At 36.0% G+C, this 23,032-nt stretch overlaps 1 protein-coding gene across 2 annotated transcripts in view; it reads right to left on the bottom strand.

Annotated features, from left to right (window-relative positions):
- Nucleotides 1-23,032, bottom strand: part of PRSS12 (serine protease 12) — a 77,723-nt gene that overhangs the window by 35,501 nt on the left and 19,190 nt on the right. For both annotated transcript variants that reach the window (XM_086704321.1, XM_025921712.2), the window contains 4 exons: nt 21,248-21,398; nt 10,305-10,483; nt 8,437-8,578; nt 5,491-5,687 (listed from right to left, as the gene is read on the bottom strand). In XM_086704321.1, coding sequence (XP_086560447.1) covers nt 5,491-5,687; nt 8,437-8,578; nt 10,305-10,483; nt 21,248-21,398 — 669 coding nt within the window. The remainder of the gene's footprint in view (nt 1-5,490; nt 5,688-8,436; nt 8,579-10,304; nt 10,484-21,247; nt 21,399-23,032) is intronic.

Genomic DNA, 23,032 nt, shown 5'->3' with positions numbered 1-23,032 from the left:
ATAAAAATTGCACCAGCATTCTTCTTGAAACTAGAACAAGCAATCCTAAAATTCATATGGAACCACAAAAAGCCCCGAATAGCCAAAGTAATTTTGAAGAAGACCAAAGCAGGAAGCATCACAATCCCAGACTTTAGCCTCTACTACAAAGCTGTAATCATCAAGACAGCATGGTATTGGCATAGAAGCAGGCACATAGATCAATGGAATAGAATAGAAACCCCAGAACTAGACCCACAAACGTATGGCCAACTAATCTTTGACAAAGCAAGAAAGAACATCCAATGGAAAAAAGACAGTCTCTTTAACAAATGGTGCTGGGAGAACTGGACAGCAACATGCAGAAGATTGAAACTAGACCACTTTCTCACACCATTCACAAAAATAAATTCAAAATGGATAAAGGACCTGAATGTGAGACAGGAAACCATCAAAACCTTAGAGGAGAAAGCAGGAAAAGACATCTCTGACCTCAGCCGTAGCAATTTCTTACTTGACACATCCCCAAAGGCAAGGGAATTAAAGCAAAAATGAACTACTGGGACCTTATGAAGATAAAAAGCTTCTGCACAGCAAAGGAAACAACCAACAAAACTAAAAGGCAACCAACGGAATGGGAAAAGATATTTGCAAATGACATATCAGATGGACAAAGGGCTAGTATCCAAAATCTATAAAGAGCTCACCAAACTCCACACCCGAAAAACAAATAATCCAGTGAAGAAATGGGCAGAAAACATGAATAGACACTTCTCTAAAGAAGACATCCGGATGGCCAACAGGCACATGAAAAGATGTTCAACGTCGCTCCTCATCAGGGAAATACAAATCAAAACCACACTCAGATATCACCTCACGCCAGTCAGAGTGGCCAAAATGAACAAATCAGGAGACTATAGATGCTGGAGAGGATGTGGAGAAACGGGAAACCTCTTGCACTGTTGGTGGGAATGCAAATTGGTGCAGCCACTCTGCAAAACAGTGTGGAGGTTCCTCAAAAAATTAAAAATAGACCTACCCTATGACCCAGCAATAGCACTGCTAAGAATTTACCCAAGAGATAGAGGAGTACTGATGTATAGGGCACTTGTACCCCAATGTTTATAGCAGCACTCTCAACAATAGCCAAATTATGGAAAGAGCCTAAATGTCCATCAACTGATGAATGGATAAAGAAATTGTGGTTTATATACACAATGGAGTAATACGTGGCAATGAGAAAGAATGAAATATGGCCCTTTGTAGCAATGTGGATGGAACTGGAGAGTGTGATGCTAAGTGAAATAAGCCATACAGAGACAGACAGATACCATATGTTTTCACTCTTATGTGGATCCTGAGAAACTTAACAGAAACCCATGGGGGAGGGAAAGGAAAAAAAAAAAAAAAAAAGAGGTTAGAATGGGAGAGAGCCAAAGCATAAGAGACTCTTAAAAACAGAACAAACTGAGAGATGATGGGGGGTGGGGAGGGTGGGTGATGGGTATTGAGGAGGGCACCTTTTGGGATGAGTACTGGGTGTTGTATGGAAACCAATTTGACAATAAATTACATATATTGAAAAAAAAAGATGGTGCTATTTAATTGAAAGCACCCTCACTGCACCTTGCATACTGTCATGGGTTGAACTGTGAAGTCGTCACGGTGGGCCCTAATCCAGTATGACTGATGTCCTTATAAAAAGGACAGATTTGAATAGTGAGATACACAGAGGGAAGACTCTGAGGAGGCACAGGGAAAAGATGGCCATCTATAAGACAAGGAGAGTAACCTGGAACACAGCTTCCCTCTTAGCCCTGAGAAGCAATCAATCCTGATGACACCTGGATTTTGGACCCCAGAAATGTGAGACAACACATACCTGTTGTTTAAGCCATCCACTGCATGGTACTTTGTTACAGCAGCCCAAGCAAACCAATACACTTTAGATCACCTAGTTACTGAAAGGGTCTCCAGCTTCGGGGCCCCTACGATTTACTGGTACGGATTTAGGGAATACCATGAAGCATGCGGAACTGATTAGAGCTAAAGAGGCGAAGTAAGCAGCTAAAGAAAAAATATCATTTCTCTTTAAAACAACATATGACATTGCTAGATTGGCCTTTGTTTACTGACAGAAAATACTGTTGGCAAGATGAACATACCCTACTTTGATCCTTCTGATCCATTTTTATTTCTCCATCCTTCTTTGTTTTATCCCCAGAGTTGTTGGCACTTTGGTTTCTGTACCTGTCATACTCACTTCGTGGGGTGGGCATCATAGCAGAATCAAGATAGCAAAATCAAAATCAACAAATGTTTATGAAGTGCCTACCCTATGCATGGCTTATGCTGGGGTTTTAGCCATGTCACAAAACACAGTATATTTGAAACATTACATTTCTTATTAATGCATCTGAAAGTTTGGAGTTTTTTCTAAAAGGAATAAGGTAGAAAAGTGATCCTCAAAGAAAAAAATCCAAAAAAGGTGAAGTTCTTTTCTTAAAGTTCTTAATTTTTAAATTTTGGGATGTTTGGTCCAAAATTAAGTAAACATATGTACATGGAATTAGATTTCCACATTCCATTCTAGTCATTTTATGGGCAGTTTTTCATATACCATAAAAATAAAAATGAGAAAGTGTTTTTAAAGCCTCAGTTGCATGCTTTGAATAAATAATGCATGCAGTATTTCTGAACCTAACTTTAGCCCTTCATTTTACAAAATCATTGGATTTTCAATGCTTGAAGGGCAAACTGGATGACAAAAGCCATTCTATCAACACCACCTTACTGTTTAAGTTCTTTTCATTATGGTAGCAATAATATACATGTTTTATTTCTAAAATCTTAAATATAAAGTGCTCGGGAAAACTAAATAGTCCTCTGGGCATCTAAGTATCTTTAATATATAATTTAATTATATATTTCAAACTTGGACCTCCAAAAGTTTTAATTTTCCTGTAACATTGATATAATACATTATTTTTAGAAAATAATATTTTTACTAGAAGATAAAATTTAACTTATGTTAAAAGTCAAATTTTTATATTGTAAAATTAGGTAAGAGACCAGCTCACTGTGGATAAAATCTCTCTAGGATATAATACTCTGAAATACAGAATTGGTGCAATATTGGGGCACCTGGTTAGCTCAGTCAGAAGAGTATGAGATTCTTGATTTTGGGATCATGAGTTCGAGCCCCACATTGTGTGTAGGGATTACTTAAGTAAATAAAACTTAAAAAAATGATCAGTGCAATATTAAAATGAGAAATCCATATATTTACCATTCTGCATATTTCCCCCAATTCCCATAAGTATTAACTACATTCTTATTGGAATTACTTTTATTGAATTAGAATATTACTTTTCAGCATTCCACCTACATGTCTACTGGACAAGTATTAATTTTGAGAACACTTTCATTCACTTTCAGAGTTAAGGTACACAAGTTATCCTTTAAATACTTGAAAACAGTAATAGTCCAACAGCTCATTATTACAGTGTCAAAGGAGTAAAAAAATCTCAATTGCTTTTAAAAATGCTGCTTTGTATATCACTATTCCATGATTTCCTTCTCTAAGCTTCTGTTTTAAATATGTAGTCCTTTTTGATAAGTGGGAAAATAATAATCTCTTTGGATGGATAAATGGTAATATGATTCTATTCTAAAAGTATATTTGGCTCAGACATAATGCTCTTCAGACAAATGAATAGTTAATAAATGTATTACTGAAATTAGGACTCAAGACATTTACAATAATGATCACATATTTTATTAATAATTATCATCCTCAGCTTTTTAAATTTTTAAAAAATATGTCTAGAATCCTAGAATTAAAGATTTTCAGGGTAACTGAAGAGATTAGTTGCCTAACCATATGCATGTATTTAACCACACGGTCCTTCAGATAACTCAGATTATCATATTTTGTATAATATTTATAGTAGTTCATCGCCTGGAATACTGATGAATAACGTGCCTGAATATATCACTCCATGATCGAAATACCTACTATCTAGGGCTAAGGGTATACATTTCTAGCAAACGTTTTTGTTTTTTTTTTAATTAAAAAAAATTTTATGTTTATTTTTTTGAGAGAGCACACAAGCAGGGGAGGGTCAGAGAGGGAGACAGAGAATCCAGAGCATGCTCCGCTGTGCTTTCCACTGTCAGCACAAAGCCTGAACCCACAAATCCTGATATCATGACCTGAGCTGAAGTTGGACATTCAACCGACTGAGCCACCCAGGCACCCCTTTAGCAAATAGGTTCTATCTCCCCAACCACATACAATCTTTCATCACATAATCCTGGGAGGATTACAATCCCCCAGAAGAAGAAAGGATTAAGAGAAGAGGACAAATGAAAAGCAAAGTTGGAAGTATGGCTTGTAAGGGATAGAGTAAAATATTGTATTTCTACTTGATATAATGCTAGATTAGTGCAGTGAGTTCTCACAGTTTAGAGTACAAGGAGGAATCAACTATGTACTTTGACAAACTTAAATATACAATACAGTTAATACTGTGAGATTCAACAAGTTATGTTATTTTATAATGTGAAGATTTAAGCTTCACAGTCTCAAAACAGAAGGATACAAAAGGGGTTGATTCAACTCTGAGGTGAAAAGTAAAGACCACTTGGGATTATTTTAACATCTATTCACCAAAAAATATGTGTTTGGATATATAATAGAGCCATGGTAGTGTCTTGACAAGTCTTTTTAATATCTCCTTGTGTCTTATCCATTCATATTTATTCTGCCATCCTCAAAAGATGTTAAGATGTTAAGAATAGTCAGATGTTAATTAAATCTGTCAAGGACATGTACGTGCTCTCTGCTCACAAAAGGATCTTTATCCATAAATATTTCCAGACTATTAGATGAGCTACTTACCTTTTATCCAATCAGAAGTCTAGAGAAATTTGGAACTGGGGAACAGTATAAGACACTGATGGGTTTTTAGAGTAACAGGGTACCTTAAAAAGATGGATTGACTATTTTCTCCAGTGAATCCACTTAGGAACCCACTGAGAAATTTGAAAGATCTAGGTTAGGACACAGCAATGAATGGCTGGTGACCAATGACTGACAAGGCCTTGGACCTAAAGAAGAAATAAATCATAGGAGAGAGAGCTATTGTTTTGTTCCGATTTTTTAAAATCCTGTCCCCAATTTTTCCTTAGAATTCAAGGTGAATGAGAATCAGAATAGGGGACCGATGAATAGGGCAACAGACATTATAGCTTCTTCACTCAATATTTCAGATCCATGTGACTATAAAGATTTTTAGTGAGAAATGTAAGCTTCTAGGTAAAGAACAGTAACTTTAGGAGCAAAAATTTTATAACATTGGTGGAGAGACTCAAAAGTTGATTTAGAGCATTATTAGAAAACTGACTTAAAAAAGCCAAAGCTGAGAAATGTTTCACATGCCGGACCAGTGGATAGAGGTGCATGGGCTATTGAATTATGGATACTCAAAAGCTGTGGCCAATCCTCACCCAGTGATAGTCTGTGTCCATTGCCACCAGGGTAGCAGGTGATACCAACATCTTCCCGATGGCTGCAGTCATGCTTTCCCCACTGCCTCCGGGAACACTGAGTGAAACTTGTTTCCTTTCCGGAGCAGCTGACATCATCCAACCATATGGGCCCTGTGCTTTCTTCAAAGTGGTTTGCAGAGGCTTGTTTGCCATATCTGTGGCAATAAAATAAACGCTGTGCATGGAACTGCTGTCTCTTGTGTCAAGGAACCACAAAACATAAAAACAAACAACCTAATTAAGCATCACGACTCTGGAGGATATTTGTTCTTTCTCCTATCTTAAGGACACAGTTCTTAGAGCAGTGTTCACTCCAGCACACATTTTGATCATGAAAATTTTTGATTGATTCAACAGGTACCTAATGGATAATTAACTCATGAAAGAGAATGCAAAACAAGATAGAACTCCAATTTCTGACAATGGAAATAATATCATGAACCATAAAACCAGAACAGTTGTCTTGTTTCAGCTCTGAAGAGCCACCTGATTTCATCACCTTCTCTAGACCTCTTTGGTATCATCCCTTCCAAAATAAAACTGTGTATATTAGTTCAGTGATTCCTCAAACACTACACCCACTCCATCATGAGACTTGCTTGGATTTCGGCCATAAAAATCGAATAATAGCAATGTTCTTAGTTTTTCATAAGGTTACATAAATCTGATTTTTAATTTTTTTAGAAATTATCTTTGTGTTCCAATTGACCTTAATTATAACAATGCACTACAAAAATTTATAATAAATATATACATTATAGAACTAGGTAAAATCTGCAAAAAAAAAAAAAAATTGGTAACTAAGTCATTCATCCTTCACCAATTTTACTTTCTTTGTTCTGTAAAATCCAAATCTCCAGAAATCACTGAGCTAAAAACAATTTAAGGTGCCTTTCAGGCCTAAGAGTCTATGTAATTAAACTCTTACTCTTAAAATTTTATGTCAATCACTTCCCTCAATGAATGCTTTCATTATTTCTGTACAAAGAATATAAAGAGATCTTTCTGGCATGAAGTTTCCCAATTATTTTCCTTTGCACATATTTGATACATTTATCTAAGAAGATGAACATTTTAATAGGTTAAAACAGTGCAGCTTTTAATTAATTATTCTAAGATTTCCCCTATTTTGCTGACTAATCAAATCTGAGCTAGAAAAAAAATTATCCTAAATCTCATAATATCATAATCACTTTCAACTTATACCATTTATCCAAATAATGCATCATTCTGATTACTGTCTGTCCATATCAACTATAGAACAGATGACAAGACGTCATTTTACTTTGGCATTTTATTTGTGCAAAGAAACTTAGAGTGCACCCATTCCTCATCCCAAAATGGTATTCTGCTTTAGAAATTCTCCTGTAAACCAAAAGTACATGTGGTACATGCCTATTTTACCTTCCAACACAATCTTATAGAACTGTTAACAAATATTAGTGAGAATACTTTTTAAACCATTAAATTCTGATTCTCTGTATATACAAGAAAAATTGAATATATTTGTAAAACAAAATTAATAAAGTAGAAACACTAAGTCTCATTCTGTTGTTTTTATTAATAAGGAAAAATATGAAGATAGTGACTAATAATATTTATGAATCTTTCTAAATCTGTGAAAATAGAATGCAGTTCTCAGGTCTAACATTCACTTAAAGATGAAATAGTATTTATTAAATAATTCTTATTAATTAAGCATTAATATTTATTTGGTTTGTACATCATACCCCTCAACCCAATAATTATAACTGCACTGTCCATGAAAATTCAAAATATTGGGCAATAATATGTATTTATATCTTCATGATATCATTAGTTATAACAGGAAAAATTAAAGTAACCTAAATATTAAGTAAATTATGACATGAATATTCAATGGACATTATGTTATCATTAAAAATTATGACTGTAGTACTATTAAGGTAAGAAATATGGATAGAAAATGGATACTATTAAAGTTGTTATAAAATTATACACACAAATTATAATAATAATGGTTTAAGAATGGAAAAATTAGGGGTAGTTTTTAATTTTTATTTTCTAAAATCTAATATTTTACATTACTTTGACAAATTTAAAAAATATGTTTAAACACGATCATACCTAGCTTGCATGAAAGTATATTTTTAAGGTTTAATGAGTATATGCAATTAGCTCTGTCTGAAGCATGAAATAATTTTGCCAATTTTTCCAAGCCTGAGAATTAATTCAAGCATGACCCAGAAATATGAAAAACAAGAAAGAATGGGCATTCATAGGCTTCATTCAAATATTAGCTAAAAGGCATCATTTGCAGACCAACTGAAATCTTTACTCTGGAATGCATTATGTGTGTGACATGAAATATATTGCCCAAAGTGTGATACTAGCTTTTAAGAGAGTAAGGTCAAGGGTGAGTTCTAAAGGTCATCTCATGACAAGAAGGCTGTTTTTCTCAAATAAAAGTGATAATTATCATCACATTTAAGCAAGGGATTGACACTGGGTTTGCCTGCAATTTTAGACACAATGATGTCAGAACTAAGAACATCTAATAGCAGTGATGCGTCAGAAGAAAATCCAGCATTCAAAGCATACAGTCTTACTTGAATGGACACAAAGAAAACCTAAAAAGTCACCGATGGCTCCAATCAATTACTCAAGAAGAGGGGTGGTGACAGGAAAGGTAATGAGATAAAAACAAGACATGGTTATTTGTCATCACAGAAAATGTTATTTTTTTTTTAATTTTTATTTTTTATAGTTACTCCATATATAGATAGGTGAATAGGCAGGTAGGTAGGTAGACAGATGATAGAGAACATGCACTGTTAGTATGATAGAAATTATAAGTAAGGATTGTAAAATGAGGATTTAAAAAATATAACTTGCATTGAGCTGCATCATATCAATGGACCTTACTTAAATCCCAGTTGTCGGCAAACCACATATGTATTCAGCTCAGTCCAGCCATCATCGCAGACAGTCCCCCACCGTCCCCTATAATACACCTCCAGGCGACCCTCATGGCTGCCTTTACCACCTCCAAGTCTGATGACCCCATCTGTGGTAAGAAGGAGACACAGAGACTGAGCAAACCACTTATCAAAAAAGGAACAACATTTTAATTTCACTAAAATTATCACCTCTCTCTCTAGGCCTTTTGTTTAACTTATTTCAAGACTGCTCAGTGATCTGTCATTGGACTGTTTCTGAAGTATGACATAACATATATTTGTCCTAACAAAATATTCTTTTCTCCTTATTTGCACTTCTAATTTCTGATCAGAAAAATATACTCTGATATAATTCCAAACTAGTTATTTAGATTTCTCCAGATTAAATAATATTTGGGAAATTTCCTATAGCTTCAATCTCCAGAAGTATGAGAAAATTAGTCATTTAAACTAAAAAAATAAGAAAACATCGAAACTTGGAAATGGTTCAAAATTTTAACCGCAAATGAAAAAAGTACTGAAATACAAAGACAGAAAAAGCTATTCTGGTTAAAGTGTGGTCTATCGTGTCAATGCATTTATTATTCCTTAGGCATTCATAAATTATAAAAACTGGGGTACACGTCTCACTTGTGTTCTTTTATTGATAATACAGATCTGAATTTGAAGCTTATGAGTTCAATGAATAATTAATTCCCAGAAAACCCTGTTAAGAGCTGCGTAGCAGATATATAATACATTTATCCCCCCAAAAGTAGATTTAAAAGCCATTTCCATGCAAGATAATCCAAACATCCCCAAATGAAACATATAAATAATCCTGGGTAAAGGTGATACTTTTCATGAATCTCTGGGATCTGAAAAGTAAATGGTCTCTTAGCAACACAATCACTTATTAATGTAATACTTTACAGTCTGCAAAACACTGCTACACATTTTACCTCATTTGACCATCACAGTAACACTACAAAATTACACTCATTTGAAAGAGGAGGAAATGGAGACCCAAAAAGATGATGTTCTCTGGCTTAAAATCTGGTATAAATTTTATATTTCTATTGTATATAAACATGTTATTCTGCTAATAAAAACAACAGCATGTATAGAAATATATAAATAAAAAGGTATAACTTCAGCATTTCATGGGCCCTCCAAAGTTTTTATTTTCATTTTTTAAAGAAAGATTACAAACCCCACTTATTTTCTTCAAGTTCTTTTTACCATAGAAACAATGGATTTGTGATGACCCAACTTCTTGTCTGTCCCTTTCCCCCTTCTTCCCACAAAACATGTAAGTACATATGCAAACGCACTTATTTGTACTCAGACATGCCCTTCTTATAACACATCCTGACCAGCATGCTGAGATTTGGAACAGTTGGAGAAGTGAGCGCCGGCAAGTTAAGTTGGTTCCTTTACTAGTGTGCTTTACCCCACAATCCCATCAATATGGTTTCACCAGTTAGGAACGTATTCTGAGACAAGGCAGGTCAATAGATAAAGGAACTAAATATATACCTAGTATATGAAATTTATCATTGCACACTGATTTTGATTATTGGATTTATTTCATTATATATTGCAACAAAATTGTATTTTTAGGACTGTATAGCTTCAGGGTGACAAATTCAGAAATATTTATGGATAAGAACATACCATTTTAATACACAGCTTGTGTTCATTTGGGTTTTTGTTTTTGTTTTTGTTTTTTAGTTTTATTTGTAGGATTTATTTGCATGCTCATTTATATTATCTTAAATTGAAGAGAAAAAAAGGTAAGCCCAGATGGTGGTGCGGGCAAGAGTTGGTAGATTAATGGGGTGCAATTCTTACCTGTCAGAGGGGTACATGACACTCCAGCATCTTCTTTATGGTCACAGTTATGCTCTCCCCAGGAACTCTTTGGACATTGTTCAATAGAAAGCTCATTCCCAGTACAGCGTACCTCATCCAACATTATTGGACCAGAGCCTTCCCCAAAATATGCCTGGTTCCATGCTTTGGCAATGCCACTGAACAAACATAAGAATTCTGGATTAGACATTAAAAGTTAGTCTGACATAATTTCTTTTACCCCAGTAAAGGCATATTTATGATTAATCCATACTTCCCCTTACCAATTCACTCCCATAGCTCATATATGACTAGCTGTATTTCTTTCTTGTTCATTTGTTACTCTTTATATTTTTGGCCATCACAAATGTTTTAATTTTTTTTTTAAATGTTTGTTTATTTTTGAGAGAGAAAGGGAGACAAAACACGAACACGGGAAGGGCAGAGAGACAGGGAGACACAGAATCCTGAAGCAGGCTTCAGGCTCTGAGCTGTCAGCACAGAGCCCAACATGGGCTGACCTGAGCCGAAGTTGGACGCTTAACCAACTGAGCCACCCAGGCGTCCCGGCCATCACAAATGTTTTAGAATGCTAGTTATCCCCCAATATTTACTCTCCTTTTCTTCATTAGAAATGGAACCACAGAAATGGAACCTTTCTGCTGACTGCAAGGCAGAGGTGATGGCTAGAGCTTGAGAAGCTATATTGGTCCATGAGGTGCTATGTTAAGAATGACAGAACTACAAGTAAAAAAGAGCCTTGGCCCTGATGATTGTGGAACCACCATACTAGCCTTGAGCTGGCTACCTCTGTTCTCTTGAGAGAGAAATAAACTCTTATCTTGCTTAAGCCACTGTTATTTTCAGTTCTCTGTTACTCACAACCAAACATATTTCTAACTAAAACATCTCTTCACTCAAATTTATTTGTACTAAATTTACTTCTGCCACAATTCAAAGTGATACCACATTCTAGAACGTCAGATTTCACTCAAGATGATCATGATTGACTGTCAAAATGATTAATAACTTCAGAAATTGCAATTTCAACACCTTTTAGCCTTTTAATTTTTAGAGTAGAGCATTTATATTTGTGGTTATTCCCCATTATTTTAGTTGCCTTTTTCTCACAGCATTATAACTACCTTGAGAATTTAAACCAAAATATATTGAAGGGAAAAAAAAAGTTTGCTAAATGTGTATAATACCCCAGCAATGGCAAAGTTTTAGATAATCAACTTCATGGTTAAAGAAGAGCTTATTTGACTAACCTAGATACCATGGAAGTTTCTTTTAAGAGAACGTGTCTAAAACAAACCCGAGGGGTGGCTAGGTGGCTCAGTTGGTTAAGTGTCCAACTCTTGGTTTCTGCTCAGGTCGTGATCTCATGATTCGTGAGATCAAGCCCCGCACTAGGCTCCACTCTGACAGTGCAGAGCCTGCTTGGGATTCTCTCTCCTTCCTCTCTCTGCCCCCTGCCCTGCTCATGCTCTCTCTCTCTCTCTCTCAAAATAAATAAACTTACAATTAATTAATTAAGTAATTAATTAAACAATAAGGAAAACCCCCAAACATCTGAAAGTTAAACCCGTTAATACCCTTTATTAAAGGTATTAATAAAGTTAAGCTTTTTAAATACCATTAAAGCAAATACTTGTTCCATTATCACTTGACCCACTTCCTGTTTAATATCCAGAGATTCTGCAAGGGGAAAGATAAAGGAATGTTTATAGGAAGAGGTGTGAAGAAAGCTGGAGGAAAGGAAAAATAGGTAGCTTATGCAGCATATTTTGGTGGAGTTAAAATTTTTAAATTTAGAATCCTGACACTTGAGTCACTACCTGATATCTGTCATACAGTAGCCTCTAAGAAGACTGCCCCAACAAATATTAAAGATTAATATCTAGAGCTAATCAGACAAACGTGAAAGGAAAAAAAATAATCCTAACACAAATGAAATTATCAAATGATACAACTTGGTGAGTGAATTTGTTTTGCTAGGGGATACATATGGCAGAACAAAAAGCCATTTCTACTCTTCTGGAAAGAAGGAATAAATGCTCAATTAATAGGATTTTTTTTAATGAAGTTTTCAGTTGTTTCAATGTATGTCTATGTGCCCACAGAAGAGTGTAATATGGACACACATATACATGTTCATATATTACTGACCATGTCAAAAAGCTTATTCTTTCCAAGCTGAATCTTTGAAGAAGAAAAGCAGATGTGGAGACAGGCCTTCAGATTCAAATCTGGGCTCTATTTTTACCAACGTAAGCTGCCCTGGAGAAGTTACAAAAACCTTCCAGGCCTGAAATGCTTCTTTTGAACATAGGGATGATAAATGTTCCCTTGCAGGGTTATAAGAATTAAACTGATGCAAAGTAGGAACTGAATAAATGTTGGTACCTGTCCCAATCTGGCACTTTCAAGAAGCTTCCCCTTCATGGTTGATGAAGAGCATATTTTTCACTGCTAAGCAATTTATCTAAAAACCATTTGGCATTTGGTTTAAACAAACAGCATAGTTTTTGTTCTCCCTGCTCCCCAAAGGTAGAGTCAGGCAAGTGGTGGGCAGGGTTGAAACAATGAAAATCTTAACATTTTCTGGTTTTAAGGTTGCAAACATGTTTTAATTAATTAATTAATTAATTTGTTTTGAAATCACTAAAAAAAAATTACTTATGGAAGTAATCTGTAGCCTGTAAGATATTGGACAAGTCTACGTTGTTTTTTTTTTTAAGGACCGTAAGATGATGGCCCAAAAGATCATTAAGCTATGACTTACATCACTCAACTTGGGATTCTTGTGGCAGAGACACAGATAATCGGAGGCCAAAAATTTCAAGCCTTTTAGTGCATGTAAGGCATTTTACCAAAACAATTGTAGTAACCAAAAAAAATTTTTTTTCTAAAGATAGCATTTATGCTCCCAGAAAAATATATTCTATACCCAAATGATCTTGTAATAGTAGTCTCTAAGGCTGTGAATAAATTAAAATGTTTTAAGTTGCCCATAGTAGAGTAGATATCGCCTTCCAAAAGAAAAGATTTTCATATAACATTCACACGGAATTGAACATGGGAACAGTGTAATACCCACTGAAAATAACTCTAAAGTCATGTACTGATGGTGAGTTAGTCCAGAATTTGGAAGCCTGAATAACTGAAATGTATTATTTTAAATATGTTAATATATTTACTAAGTTTGGTTCAAAGAAGGGAGGTGCTTAGAGATGCATTCCTGAGACCTGCGGCACCTTTTTTAACAGGGACAGTCCAGGATGAAAGCAAAGAATCTGATCCCTTGCTGTGGCTCCTGAGCAGAGATCAGCAAACTCTCACCCAAGGGGTAAATTCAGCACACCACCTGTTTTTATATGGCCAGGAGTGAAGAGTGGTTTTTACACTTTATAAATGGTTGAGGTAAAATCAAATCAAGAATATAGTTTTTGACACGGGAAGGCCATATGAAATTCAAATTGGACTGTCCAGAAATAAGGTTTTTTGGAACAAAGCCACACTCATTCCCAACTTACTATCTATGGCCGCCTTTGTACTACAAAGGCACAGTTGAGTAGTTGCGAAGTCTTAAAGTACTTACTATCTGGCCCTTCACAGGAAAAGTTTGTTGACCCTTGCTCTAAAGGAAAGAGATTAATGAAAGCAAATATGAAAGCTGATGTAGAGAACACTGAAAGTTGGAGAACACAGGCAGAGGAGACAGGATGACTGATGAAGGTCATGGGGAAGCCAGATAGGAAAGCTTTGGAGAAAGGCAGATTAACAGCCTCCTTGGATCATTGTCCTGGGATAAATGCCAGGAAAGAAAAAGATCTACTGAAGAAAATTTCAATGGGTACAATTCACTGAGCCAGGATTAGGTGCTATAAGGAATATGGAAGAATATAAAATATGGAAGAATATAAAATTTGATCCCAACTCAGAAGCAAAACGTAAATTTCAGAGGGTTTAAAGAGGTAAATATTGAAAGAAAGAGAAAGAAAGAAAGAAAGAAAGAAAGAAAGAAAGAAAGAAAGAAAGAAAGAAAGAAAAGGAAGGGAGGAAGGAGGCACCTGGGTGGTTCAGTCATTTAAGTGTCTGATTTGGCTCAGGTCATGATCTCATGGTTCATGGGTTAGAGCCCCATATCGGGCTTTCTGCTGTCAGCACAGAGCCCACTTCAGATCCTCTGTCCCCCTCTCTCTCTGCCCCTCCCCAACTCATTCTCTCTCTCTCTCTCAATCTCTCTCTTTCTCTCTCTCTCAAAAAAAAAAACATTAAAAGGAAAGAAAGAAAGAAAGAAAGAAAGAAAGAAAGAAAGAAAGAAAGAAAGAAAGAAAGAAAGAAAGATAGGAGAAAGGAAGGTTAAGAAGTCACTAGAATAAAAAAGACCATAGTATAAGAATAACATCACCTTGGGACAAAGGATTTCCTGAGCAAGATAAGAAACCCAAAAGTCAGAAAAAAAAAAAAAAAGTGTAATTTAACCACATATAAATTTAAATACTGTATAGCAAAACACACCATAATCATAGTCAAAAGGCAAACCAACAAGCAGGAAGAAATATTTGTAATATATAACAGCAATCAAAGAAAAGAACTCCTAGAAATTAGTAATAATGTTATAATTACATTATAATGAAAGACAAAACAAGCAACATAAAGTAGGGGAAGGGAGAAGATCAGTCTATTCACAGAAGAAATATTCATGGCTACTGAACAAATGACAGGTCAAATGGTCAGGTAATGGTCAAATTAAGACAACAGGAATGTATTCTTAGCTAACATATATTTTTAGAGATTTAAAAGATTAGTATCATTTTTTGTACAATATTTAGGCTAAAAGGTTACAGACTGAAGTCTTTTTATTCCCTACCCCCCCCCCCTCCAAAACCAACCCTAAATTAATGATTAGCTGGGAGTGATTCAAGATAGGCTGGGCAGAGTAACTGAAATATATTGTGTTTCAAATATGTTAAAGATCATGTGATAGAGGTCCTAGGGAAAAACAAAAGGCCTGATTAATTGCCTCTGAACTGCATCTCTTCCTTAAAGGAGAACACAAGATACAGAGGAATAACCCCCTAGTCATGACTCTGGGGAAAGTCATCTATGATAAAATGCTCTCTTAAAACACTACTTGGGGGGCGCCTGGGTGGCTCAGTCGGTTGAGTGTCCGACTTCAGCTCAGGTCATGATCTCACAGTCTGTGAGTTCAAGCCCCTCCTCGGGCTCTGTGCTGACAGCTCAGAGCCCGGAGCCTGTTTCAGATACTGTGTCTCCCTCTCTCTATGCCCCTCCCCTGTTCATGCTCTGTCTCTCTCTGTCTCAAAATAAATAAACGTTAAAAAAAAAACACTACTTGGGTGTTTTATGATCTTCCTTATATATTTACATATTTTCCATTATTTATAAATATTATTTTAATGATCACAAAATGTTTAATTGAAATAAACTAGTCAGAAAAAATTGAATAAATCTGATGACAACAACAAAAATGTGAACCAGGAAACTATAATGCAACACAGACTAGGTTTTTCTGGCTCATTTTCGAGTTTATTAAAATTAAGAAGATAATTTTACATATACACATATTCCTTCAGAGCCCATAGTATTTCCTGGTGTCCTCGACTGTGCTGGCTTTTAGGGAACATCAAAGAAGCTGATGACTCTGCTTTTACAGAGATTGGGCAATATTGGGAAAAGTAACATAAAACTCATGGACTGTTAAAGTCAAATAATTGCCACGTGAATTTGATAAAGCTGTGTGTTCTTTGTCCTTCCCTTATGGAAATTATTCCCACACCAACCCCCAGCAGTTCATTTGTAGTAAAATTTCCAGTGTGGCTCACTTTCTTACCCTCTGACCACAGAATAAATTTGTGGAATAGGGGTGCTCTAATATAATACTTTGATTTAATAAATCAAGGTTTTTTTTTTTTTTCTGTAAAGCTATTTGACCTACATAACAGCAATGCCCAATAAACACTAAATTGATTCTACCTCTGATCCTTATCCAAAACATTCTTAAATCTATTTAGCTAATCTGATTGTATTTGTGTGAAGTTTGTTTTCATAGAAAAAGACCAAATAAATAGCACCATCTAACTAATTCAATCCCCAGGCTTAGTTACTACTTTGAGTAGATGCAAAATAGAGTCGGGCAATTCTATTGTGCAAGATTATTGTTTGTTAGGTTATGAAAGATTAGTCCTTTCACTTCAAATATCAGTGTGTGACACTTATAACCTATGAGTGAAAAACCTCGTCTTTAATGATCAATATCCTAGGTTTCTCTCTGGAGAACAAATCCCCTGCCTTTCCAATAGTGATATTTGATGTACACTGAATGCTTACTGCATGCCAGGCACTGGTCTAACAGCTTTATATGTATTAACTCATTTAATCCTCCCTACAACCCCATATTATGATCCCCATATACAGATGAGGAAACTGAGGCCCAGAAATTAAATGATTTGCCCAGCATTATACCACCACTGGATAGTAAAACTTGTCTGGCTAAAACAGAGCTAACTCTGAAACATTTTGCTATCTTACAGCCTCTTGGGGGGGCATTCTCAATGAGGTATCTATGGCACCTCAAATGTAGTCTATCTAAAATCTGTCATCATTTTCTCCCTACAATTTACCTTTATCTCTTGACTTCCCTATTTCTTTCAGGTCTATATTGGTATTTATTCTTAATAACACCTGGCTATTTTGCAAATACTATAACATGAAAGAAAAAAAATTCTACAGTGGGAACCATAAGTCTCAAGATTCTGGTTCTCATTTAACAGTATGACTTTGGGGCTTCAGGTAATCACAGAGGGACTAATTTCCTCTTCTGCCAGACAAGGTCTCTCTCCTGCTCAATTACTCCCTGTACGAAGTTTATCTTTAAACTACTACAGGTAAAATCTATAAAATGTGAAAAAATTAATGAACAGTAAAATAAAAAAAAGGAAAGAAGTATTTTTTAAAAGCAATTTGTACCAGATTTTTATTCTGATCACTCAATAAAATTGTTCTGTAGATAATTTCATAGCCAAAAAAAATAAAAATAAAACCCTAAGAAAGATGTGTTCATAATTTTTAAATTCCTATGTAAATTATGGCATATCCACACAATAAAATATGATGTCATAGTTCTAAGATATGCTTTTAAGGGTTTTGAAAGACACGGGAAATGTTTTAACTTTAACTGCACAAAAGGAATTCTGATTAAAATGTCTCCACCTGAAACTTCACTGTGTACATATGCATTCTCAAGTCAACTTTCTGACATCTGGCTGCCTCCTTTCCTGTTCCTCATCTTTCTCCAAGCTCTGAGTTAATCAAATTGAAGTATCAAAAGTACAGTAATTTCTTTTGTATTTAGGAAGCTTGCCAGCTCCAAAAACTCTACAGACACCATTAAAAGATGAAAGTCAACAAAAACAGCGTCTCGCAAAGAAATTGTAACTGCCACTCCAGGGAGGCATGATGTAGTTTCCCTCTGGGAATTCAACAAACAAATAAGACTGAGATGAAATTTGCTTAAGAAAAAATCATAAATCCAGACAAGCAACAATTACGCTGTTATCAACCATGTGCCATTAAAAACTATTTCATCTGAGAGGGCTGTGCCATTAAGTAAGCAAAACAGATTCTAAAGGAAGCACAGTTGCAGAATACTGCTTTAATGCAAGCTTATGAGGTAATTATTAAATCAAGTGAAAGAAATCCAGCAAACAATATCAGCTCAGGGCCTCAGAATACTTAAAATAAAAACAAATGTCTACCAAGCTGAATTGTTGCTTGTTGCATAGGCTCATGGAGGAGTTTTGCTGCCTTGTATATTGGGACATATTTTTTCTTTCTTTTACTTTTCTAAACATGAATCTCCTCATACAAAACAAAGCAATAAGGGGCGCCTGGCTCAGTGGGTTAAACATCCGACTCTTGATTTCAGTTCAGGTCATGACCTCAAGGTTGTGGGATCAAGGCCCACGTTGGGCTCTGCACTGACAGCAGGGAGTCTGCTTCAGATTCTCTTTCTCCCTCTTCTCTGCTCCTCCCTCGCTTGCATTCTCTCTCTCAAAATAAATAAATCAACATTTTTTTTTTAAATATAGCAATAAGCTAATGCTCAAGAAAGATATAAACACATGACCCTCACATGCGTTCAATGCTAATATAGTCTTCCTGGTGATTCCATCTCTACATTCTTTCTATGCAATAGACTATTGTTTGTCAAAATGGTCCCTGTTTAATGTAATGTGAAAAAATGTAAGTGAAAAAAACTTTTTGGCTCTAAAGAAAATTGTACATTTCAACATAAATTTTTAGGGTCATTTCTATGACTGTAAATATAATTAACATTCACAGTGTGTCTGTGAAATTTTTTTGCATTTTTCTAAGCAATAAAACCTGCCTCTTCCCCAGAGAAATATATTAATAATTAAAAAGCTTTATAGATTAAATACAGAGTAATCCATACTGCAACTGGTAATGTTAAATATGCTATTACTATACCCTTAACGTTCTTAAAATTTTTTGCAAAGATGTAAGTTTTTTAGTAACTAACATGAAAATCAATTAGTACACCAATGATTACACAAGCGATAGCCCAGTAAATATACACATACAGACCCTAGAATGTTTTAAAATATGAAATTCATATTTTAATTCATAAAACAGCTAACTAAATAGAAGTTCTGCATAGAAAAATAGTGTTTGATAATCTTGCCACCAAATACTTGGTTCACTTTGAATGTTAATAATATCTTTCAACTAGGGGCGCCTGGGTGGCTCAGTCCAGTCGAGCATCCAATCATGATCTCATAGTTAGTGAGTTCGAGCCCTGTGTCGGGGCTCGGTGCTGACAGCTCAGAGCCAGGAGCCTGCTTTGGCTTCTGGGTCTCCCTCTCTCTCTGCCCCGCCCCACTCGTACTCTGTCTCTCTCTCTCAAAAATAAATAAACATTTTTAAAAATAATGATAATATCTTTCAACTATAACGGTCCCTAATTTGACTGACCTTGATAGCTGATGTATATTATATACTTGTTACGTGTGCTAACTGCTCTAGTACCTGTGTTAGACAACAGCCCCAATATGTTAGGAGATATGTTATAGATGAGGAATCTGACCAAGAGATATTCTATAACTCTTCTCATCTCCAGAAGTAGGACTCAAATCCAGGTTGTTTTGAGAACAGGGCACATGCTGATAATTTTATGCTGTGTTGACTCCAACAACACCTGGACACTTTTAAAACCTAGTCTCAAAATTTAATGATTAATAGCAGTTTTCTCAAAGGGAACTAGTTGGCCCTATTTCTGACCCGCCCAAAGAAAAGGATCATACCAGTAAACTTAACACCAGTAAACTTAACAGTAAACTGATCATTATAAGACCCAGAGACACAGGATTTGCCATGCTGTTCCCTTCCCACACATAAACGGTGAAATAGCGGGTAGGTCCCAGAATTGGTTACAGGGGGACTATGTATCTTCACAGTGAAGGACTGGGCCAATGACACCTTAACCCAGTGCTCGTGCTCAAGCTTAGCCTCAGCAGTGGGGAAGACCCCTGTTTGTTCTGTGATGCAAGAGGAGAACACATCCCTTTTGATGGTTCCTGGCCAAAATACTTGCTTTGATCTAATCAAGCATTTGGATCTAGCCTCCTATTTCAGGAATTACAAGAGCCAGAGGAGTAAACTAAATGACACCAGCAAGAAGAAATGAGACAAATCCAGAAGATAGGACATTCCCCAGAACAACTGGTTCTGTCTCTTCCGCAAGTCAGTGTCATGAATAACAAGAGGCTGTTCTAGATTCAAAGAGACTTCAGGTACACAACATCCAGATGCACTGCATGATCGTGGACTAAATTCTGCTTAAGATAAACTGTTGGTCAAGGACATTGTGAGAGAACCACGGGAAACCGAATGTGTGCGGTACTAGGCAATGTTAAGAATGATTACCAATTATATTAGTTGTGATAATGTTGATTTGGCCATGTAGCACAGTGGTCTTACTTTTAAGAGATACATACTTTTAAGAAGGGAAAATGTTAAGATGTCAATATTTTCCTTTAAATTGCTTCAATATAAACACAGAGTTTTGAAAAAGAGGGGGATCAATTGCAAAACAAATGAGTATAAATGGTTTAAGTTTCAAAAATCATGATTCACTGTCAAGGATTATGCTTAATTGAAAAAAATATGATACATGAACAGAGAAGCTTTGATCTCAAGAGGCCTCCCCCATCACTACCACCCACAAAGTGCTAAATGAAAAAATTTACAAACTTGAAGTAAAATATCAATTTTGAAATTTTTAGGCTTGTGAAACCAATGTTCAGAATCACTAAAGAAAAACAGATTAAAAATCCAAAATTACAGCATGCTATTGCAGAATAATCACAACTTGGGCAACATGGTATGTTGATTTTCATACTGCTGTTTTTATTGTATATGCTTCATTCATTTCCACACCTCCTGTGGGAATTATTTTCCTTGCACATTAATAAACATCCTTTGTTCTAAGCACATATGTAACAAATAAGAAAGCAAAGTCAAAAGTTTAGATAATATTTGGGGAGAAGAACTGAACTTCAGTCAAAGCCTAACAACCAGTTTCATGAGATGACTTCGGTAAGTTGCTGTGACTGAGGATGCTGGTTATTACCTAGGAGCAATGTAAAGGCCACTAATGAACAGTAGTAAAAGGCTGAGATTCTTAGGGATATAAAATCAATTGGATTCAGACACAGACAGGGAGACCTATAAGTACACATAAATTTTCTTCAGGGAGCCTACAGCCTAGTACAAAGATCACCAGGTGGCTTTTTCTATTCCTCTGAGGAAATGTGCAATTTAAATACATGGCACCTGCCTCTGGGTATGGAAATAACAGATTCCAAAATTTAAAAACAAGAATAAAAACAAACCTCAGGCCCAGCTGCCTGCAGATCACTTCTGCATCTGCTTCATCCCAGTGGTCATCACAGACAGTCCCCCACTGACCAGCATGGTAGAGCTCCACTCGGCCTTCCCGGGCGCTGCTCCCACCCACGAGGCGTATGACAGGAAACGCTGGGCCTGTTCCGCGTGAGATTAGAAACAAATTAATTAGGCCAACATATCAACATTGACTGATAAGATTAGATATATTCTATTTATTTGCCATTCTCAGTAATTAAATCATACTTATTAAGCCACTTCAGTGATTTGGACATACACATGCACGTGTATTATGTATTATGTTATTCTTCATCAATTAAAATATTCCAAACTGGGGGCACCTAGCATGCAACTCTTGATCTCAGGGTTGTGAGTTCAACCCTGAGTTGAATCCCCCATTCATGTGAGTTCAATCCCCCATATTGGGGGTAGACTTACTTAAGAAAAATATATATATATAAAAATTTTAAAAAGTACTCCAAATTGAACTATGTTCATTTAAATAGCTCTTAAGAGGAAGTAGTCTAGGGGTGCCCAGCTGACTCAGTCAGAAGAGCCAGCAACTCTCGATCTCGGAGTTGTGAGTTTGAGCTCCACGCTTAGTGTAGAGATTACTTTAAAAAAAAAAAAATATTTAAAAGAAAAGAGGAAGTAGTCTAAATTCACTTTTCCCCCAAAAACCTCAGAAACCAGAAAAAAACACTCAAAACTGTAGTTTACTGGAAACACATTTGATTTTAATGATATTGTAGTAGTGACACTGATTTTTTAATTTACAGTGACTTGAGCATTACCAACATGTAATTTTTTTTATTATTTTAGAAAGAGAGAACAAGGGGCAGAGGGAGAGAGAGAATCTCAAGCAGGCTCCACACTCAGTGCAGAGCCCGACATGGGGCTCAATCCCATGATCCCGCGATCTGGGGTCATGACCTGAGCTGAAATCAAGAGTCAGGTTGCTTGGGGCGCCTGGGTGGCTCAGTCGGTTGGGCGGCCGACTTCGGCTCGGGTCGTGATCTCTCAGTCCGTGAGTTCGAGCCCCACGTCGGGCTCTGTGCTGACAGCTCAGAGCCTGGAGCCTGTTTCAGATTCTGTGTCTCCCTCTCTTTGACCCTCCCCCGTTCATGCTTTGTCTCTGTCTCAAAAATAAATAAACGTTAAAAAAAAAAAATTAAAAAAAAAAAAAAAAAAAGAGTCAGTTTGCTTAACTGACTGAGCCACCCAGGTCTTTTTTTTTATATTTGCAGAAATCAAGTTGAAGTTAACACCTAACTCATTATAGCAAGGTAGTGAACATTATGGCCAATACCTGTAAAAAACAATATTGAGAATTCATTTGGATATGAATCAGTTCATATTCATTTTCTAAGAACTACCAAAGGTTTCTCATTGCAAATTCCTTATTATGGTCCACAGTGCCCTGATCTAGCCCTTGTCATTATCCTGAATATCTCTCTCTACTCCTGGCCTCCTTCACCAGGGTATATGTATGATGCCCTCATCCTTCTATCCTCAAAATACTCGAAGTTGACTCCCACCTTAGGGTTTGTACACTTCCTGATTCTTCTGCTTGAAATAATGTTCCCACAGATCCTCCCCTGGCTGTGTCCCTCAGTTTTCAGCTCTGAATTGTCCTTTGCTTAGAAGGCCTGCCCTGGCTACCCTAGCTAATGAAGTACCTTAAGGTACTTTTCACTATATTGCCTTCTGAGTATTTACTTTATCTAAAATTATCATTGATTTATTGGTTTACATGTCAATTGTCTGCCTCC

Source organism: Puma concolor, chromosome B1 (genome assembly GCF_028749965.1).
Source record: "Puma concolor isolate L17-30 chromosome B1, mPumCon1.1.hap2, whole genome shotgun sequence".
NCBI lineage: Eukaryota > Metazoa > Chordata > Mammalia > Carnivora > Felidae > Puma > Puma concolor.
Note: the sequence above shows the minus strand (reverse complement) of the source record. Positions and strands in the feature narration are given on the sequence as shown.